The 6,656-nt window shown below is 43.1% G+C and overlaps 1 protein-coding gene across 1 annotated transcript in view; it reads right to left on the bottom strand.

Moving 5' to 3' along the window:
• Positions 1 to 3,287, bottom strand: part of sgcd (sarcoglycan, delta (dystrophin-associated glycoprotein)) — a gene marked incomplete at its 3' end in the record, with an annotated part of 189,887 nt that extends 186,600 nt beyond the window's left edge. The window contains exon 1 of the mRNA XM_008276462.1: positions 2,931 to 3,287. Coding sequence (XP_008274684.1) covers positions 2,931 to 2,933 — 3 coding nt within the window. The remainder of the gene's footprint in view (positions 1 to 2,930) is intronic.
• Positions 3,288 to 6,656: the final 3,369 nt, after the last annotated feature.

Consider the following 6,656-nt stretch of genomic DNA (forward strand, 5'->3'; position numbering starts at 1 on the left):
ATCAGGATGTCCTGCTACGTCCGGTCACAGCTGCTTTATCCGTCCATCCTGACCCACAACCTCTGCACACAGGAACACACGTCACACTGTCTCCTGCAAAGTGTAAACAAGCCGAATCCACCGGGAGAACGCTCAGATCACATGTTAGGACCAAACAGCGCGTTGTGTGATACTGCACGCAGCAGTACGCTGCAGGAGGGCAGAAGGAAAGAGGATGTTATCTGGATGAAATGGTCTTAGGATGCAGTCGGGGTGAGGTCAGAGCCTCGTTTAGATAAGGAGTAATGACGGTTAACGTAAACCAACGCTCTGCAGAGCTTCGGCCTTCAAACAGTCAAGGAACAGCTTGTTGAGATGGGATATCACACGGCATAAACAGACGTATAGTGAGAGTCAACACATTTCCACGAAAACGAACGTCTGCAGTGAGACGTACTGATGTGGTACAAAAGTGCTGCTGTTGCATGAAAAGGTAAAGTTATAATGCACTCACACATTTATGGACACGACAACATGGAAGAAGTAGCTTGTTTCAAAACCAAACTTCACTTCCCTTTAGTTTTACAGACCCTGTAACACCACATAGCTCACACATGTTGAACACCCAGCCTGACCGGAGAGTTCACACACTGATTGTTGAGGTAAAAACTTTTCTGTTGCGTCTTCAGCAGATATAAAACCTTCAATAAGTGCAATCAAGTGTGACCGGACCTCTGTCTAGAGTCTCGTCCTAAAAATGGGGGATAATGAGACCTTTGCAAATCCTGAGGCAGCAATTTTGTTTTTTTTATTTTCTTGGCTTCATCGGCTTTCTGTCGGGATATAAACAAGTTCTCACAAGTGTAATTTTGAAAAGTAATGGGGCTCCGGACGGTGGACAAAGTGCACAAAACAGAGCGTTGGGATGATATCGACCTTCCAGGTTTGTTCAGGAGGAACTGAAGACACAGTTTATAGGTTGAGTTTGTATCGTCCAATGGCTGGGCAGTAAAAAACGGACTCAGTGACGATGCAGAAACAGTTTTAAATGGTGGCGATAAGCTTTAGATCAATGATTTTAATTGATCTCGGCCTGCAGCTTTTCCACCAGAGAAACATCCCAACTGTAAATCTAAACTAAACCACCTCAGGCAGACTGAATGAGAGATACTCAGGTTCCAACAGCAGGACCATCAGTAAACACTAAAAAAATCTAAAATTACAACAACGCTCCACTCCTTTTAGACACAGATGTACTCGGAGATGCCTTCACTGACGCTCAGAAAAAGGAGTGCAAGAACCTCCAGGCTGGAAAGCGGTGATAAGAAACCGGACTCAAATCTGACAAAAAGCAACAAGACACAACCAACCAGTCCTCTCACAACCTGTGTCCACACAACACAAAGGCGTTCTTATTTACATACACGAAACAACCCTTTTTCAATGATAGGTACTTGTTAGGAGCCTGGTTAAGTTTAGACAACAAACCTAGCAGGTTAAATGCAGGAAAATGTTACGCTTTGTGTTAACATTCGACACTTCCACAATGCGACTGAAGGTTTCCCTCCATTTTCTGGAGTTGCCACGGTGACACCTCATCCAACATACGATTGGTCGGCTGCAAAGGAGCGACAGCGAAGCAGTGAAATAAATATGTTGATTAGAAGCGTATCAGGGAAATGATTAGTACCACAGAGGTGTAGTTTTTGGGAGACTAAGCTGCATAAACGTATGTAAAATAGAAACAGAGATCTAGAAACAGAAGCAGAAATACGTGGCACGTGAGCAGGATGCACACCAAAGTAATCGAGGTGTTAAAGCAAGTTTTTTGCACAAGACTCCTGCACTCAGGATGACAACAAATCAATAAAGCAAAGAGACACCTGGAACCTCTGGGGTCAAAGGTCACGTCAAATCCAGCCTCCTGATATTCAGCAAAATCACAATTACTCCAGGTGTTTCGTTCAAAGATTTGCCACAAATGAACCCCCATGTCCACTCACGAAATTATGCACAAATAAAACATAGAAAATTGGAGAAACCTGTTTATATTCTAGATAACATACTGAAATAAATGTGCTGAAATTCTCCTCCTGTGTCTGCATTTTGTACAGATTTTCTACATTTAAAAGACATCAACATCAGTAGTATTCTACATATAGACAACACCTGTACAATGTTATGATTTCATCTATTTTTCTACCGATGCTCCTGCTTCTGCTTCAAATGTCCCCGCTGCAGGATTTTAAAAAAAAGAAGAAGTTTTTATCTTATCTCCAAACTTATATTTAGCTCCCACGTGAACCCGCTGCGACCGTCTCGAGGCCTGACTCGTCCCAGCAGACTTGAAACCAGAAACACCTCTGAGACAAGACTGAGACTTCGTCCCCCCCAACAACAACAACAAACAGAACCACTGATCCGTCCCACCAGAACCAGCACCAGTCTCCTCCTGCAGTAGGCTGCAGTCTGTCCACACTCGGCTCCTTGTTACTTATTTATAGCAGCTTGTTCCCCAGAGGCCGGCGGTAATTGAAACCAAATGTGTTGCCGGGGCCGATGTGTGGAAGTGGTGCCGGTCAGCCCACCCATTCTTCTCCCGCTCTGGCTGCACGCAAAGATCGTAGAGAAAGGAGGGAAAGATTCAGAGCAAACAGCGTCGCAAGTCACTTTTTTCTCGCCAATTTCGTTTCTGTACGACAAAAAGTTCCAGAGCTTCAACTTTTCACAACAAACAAATGAACCGAACCGCGTCAGTGTGGTTCTGATGTTTTGCTTTGTGTGTTTATTTTTATTTCCATCCCCCGAGCGGAGAGAAATAATAAATGTTTTTTTTTTCCACCAAGAGAAGCTGAAAAGGAGGAAGTTTAAGTCGGTCCGGTGTTTGAAGCTCGGCCCACCTCCTCCCCGCCCACCGCGGCCACATCAACAGATAACCAAACCAAACTCACCATTCTGTCTGTTCTCTCTCTTCCTCCGTGAGTCTGATCCTCTCTCTAGCTCCTCTCTTTCTTCCCCCTTCCCCTCTGGGCTGCCGCTGAGCTCTGCTGAACGTCGAGGTGCGTCAGGCAGATAAAAATGGAACTGAGCTGCTGCTCAGGAGCTGCATGAGGCCTTCACTGACCAGCTCAACGTCAGGCAGCAGCCACCTCTTTCTTTCTTTCTTTCTTCCTTTCTTTCCCCTCCCCTCCCTGCCGCCTCTGCTCGCTTGTCAGCTTTTTCCAAATAACAAACTGCAGCCCGCCTCTCTTGGCCGAGTCCCTGAGCTACGAGCTGTTTCCTGGACGCTTGCTGGACTCCCGTGACCCGGCTGTCTCCCGGCTTTCTTTCTTTCTTTTTTTTTTTTTTCCTTTCTGCTCTGGAGAGTCTTGTTGCTCCTCTGAGCTGCAGCCCTGCCCTCCGGCCAGATTTAGAACCGGAGACACATGCGGGTTTTGGAAGTTTGAAGAGGCGGGACTTGTGTCGGAGTGTTGTGTTGTCATGGCGACCCCTCCTTCTCCAGGTCCTGCCCCTCCTGTGTTTTATCAGCAAATACTCCAGGACGTGTTTGGAGTTTCCACCTTTTTTTTTGTCGCTGCTGTGCTTTAAAATTGTAGCTTTAGAGCTGCAACCATCTCACAAACTAACATTTCAAGTATATGTATGGAAACATTTGGTACAGCAAACTTCAAATTAGCCTCATATATTGTTAAATTCCAACATAAACACAACTTTGCACCTATAATGACAATATTTGACCCCATAAACACCATTTTTTGTTCCAACCGTTTTGTCAAAAATAACATCAACCTGTGACTTTGACTTGTCAAACTTCCCACACATCAAACTCTACTGATGTTAGAGCCTCAAAAGTTGGTGAAATGTTGACCACAGACTGTATTTTAGTAGGAAATATGGAAACATCCATACATATATACACTTAGAGGAACTTTCTGAGGCCACACTTTTGGATGAAAATGATTCATTATAGTAATTGTGAACAGTTACAAATCAGTTTTTGAAAAAAGATTCATTCGGGGAAAAATGACTTTTTGAGTCATTTGGAGCAACTCTGAGTGATTTTGGACACTTTTCGAATAATTTTGGATGATTTTGAGTCAATTTAGACAACTTTCAGCAAAAAAAAGAACTTCTGCTGATGAAATGTCGACCAGCGACTGCATTTTCAATAGAAATATGGAAACATCATATAAATACACTCACAGGAACTTTCTGGGGCTCAAATACCATCTTTGTTGGAAAAAATTTTTCCCATTTTCGAGGGCTAGTACTTAAAAATATCGTGACTACTTAAGCCCTGCAATCATTTAAATCTGCTGGAAACTATTCTGTCTGTGTCCTCACCACATTTCACGGCTGTGGGATGATACAAGTGAAACACAGAACGACAAAAATGAGACACAAGACGACAGAAAGCACCCAAACGAACCACAGCATGGCAAAAAACGAGACACAAGACGACAGAAAGGAGACACAAAATGACAGCTATGAGACACAAAAGGACAAAAAGAGCCACAAATGAGACACAACAAGGTAAAAACAAGACACAAGACGACATTAGGGAGACACAAAATGACAAATCAAGACACAAAACAGCCGAAAGCACAGAAATGAGACACAACATGACAAAAACGAGACACAAGACGACAGAAAGGAGACACAAAATGACAGCTATGAGATACAAAATGTCAAAAACAAGATACAAAACTACAGACAGGAGACACACAATGACAAAAACGAGACACAACATGACATAAATGAGACAAAATGAGAAAAACATGACACAAAATGGCAGAAAGAACACAAAATGACAGCTACGAGACACAAAAGGACAAAATGGGATACAGAAAGGAGACACAAAATGACGAAAAATTACAAAAACAAGACACAAAACAACAAAAAAGGGGGCACAAAATGACACAAATCGAGAAAAACAAGACAGGAAATGACAGACTGGCAATACAATTGCCCCAACGAGGTGTGAAATAACAAATATCAGAGACAACATGACGTGAACGGGGCACAAAAGAAAAATGAGACACAACATGACAGAACCAGTAAAACTACAGTTAAACCTTTAACATTTAGAGGTTCAGTAGAATCTGATTGGATCGATCCTTTTTACTGCACGTCTTAGTTAACTGGTGAATAAAGAGCATTTATGTTTTTAGCAGCTACGACTTCTGGCCCTCGGTTTGCATGTTTCGGATGGAAACGCTGCAGCTGGACGGCCTCGGCAAACTCCAGCCTCACGTGCACGCGCGAGTGCACGTGCCCGGCGACCAGCATGTGAGTTCTGGAGAAAGAGAGGCGGCGATTTAGAGAATGCAAATTCCTCTCCTCCACTTTAATGTTCTGTGGCCTGACGGAGGGAGAGGGAGGAAGAAAAAAAAAAAAAAAAGCCTCACAAAGCTTCTCCTACAAAGCTCCACTTTCTTTCCTCGCCTCTTCCTCCCGCTCTCCTCGCAGCCACACTGATCCCATTCTCTCTGCCGGCTTGTTTGTGGTGAGACTGATTTTGTAGGTTAGGGGAATACTTCATGCTTTGATGTTACATCCAGCAGTCTCACAGTAGCGCGCCTTTGATAAGAAATAAAAAAGAAATAGTGCTTTATTATTAAAAGAGGTTAACATCCGTTGATACAGCCGCCAAACAGGTTAAGCTGCAAATACGCCCCAATTTTTTATTTATTTTTTTTAAGCCTGCTAATTTCTATTTTCAATCTTTTTTCTTGTTTCTGCCTTTAACTCCCACGTAAGCATGGATGAAAATGCAGCCACTGTGTCTCAGCAGTGCAGCCGAGATGAAGGCAAGAAAAAAAAAAAAAAAAGAATAATAGCAATCATTGTCTAACAGGCGAAGCAAGTCCTGAATCTTAAGTGGGCAGCTGGGACGAAGGCTGCAGAAACCAGGGGGAAGCTGTGTGTCGTCCCTGGGCTGCGGCTTGATGATGTATTAATCAATAAATAAAAGGGGAAATCCCTAATAGGCCTGTGGTAAAGAGAGGAGGAACACGGCGAAGCTCCGGCTAATGATGAAGACGTAGCGGAGGCGAATCCGCGGGGGACGCGAGGCGGGAGATCTCGTACACGGGCCGACTCTTAAAATGAGGAGGCAGCCGCTGACGGAGCTGACTTGGAGCCGCGAGGAATAAAAAAAAAAAAAAGAAATGTCTGTGTTTGCAGTGTTTTATTTTATCTCAGTAAAAGTCTGAAAATACAAAGTTAGATTTGATTTTTCTTCATTTTCACAAAGTTGAGTGAATCTTCTGAACAATTAGGCCCCAAATTATTCACACTCATAACAAATATGGATCTACAGTGAACTTTTACTTGGCTGATCGGTTTGTTTTGGTGGGAAATTATATAAACAAGTGACGAAATATGGGAAGATTGGTTCCAGATGAATGTATTATGAAAGAGCTCATTTTTCCCGGTGGTTGTTTGCGGTACTGCAGCAGAAAAAAAACCACCAAAAAACTGCCGAGACGTCTTTAAAAGTGCAAACCAGGTCGGCTGTATTTATAAAAGGTGCAGTGGATCGAACGAACCTGCTGCAAAACCAAAAGCAGGAAAAATGATTTCGTCTTTGAGTTTATTAAAACGTTTACATGACGAACGCTGGAGGAAGAAGTTTAAAGGAGCAACACTAATGTTTTAAAATAAAAATATATCCA

Source organism: Stegastes partitus, unplaced genomic scaffold (genome assembly GCF_000690725.1).
Source record: "Stegastes partitus isolate 25-593 unplaced genomic scaffold, Stegastes_partitus-1.0.2 Scaffold73, whole genome shotgun sequence".
Lineage (NCBI taxonomy): Eukaryota > Metazoa > Chordata > Actinopteri > Pomacentridae > Stegastes > Stegastes partitus.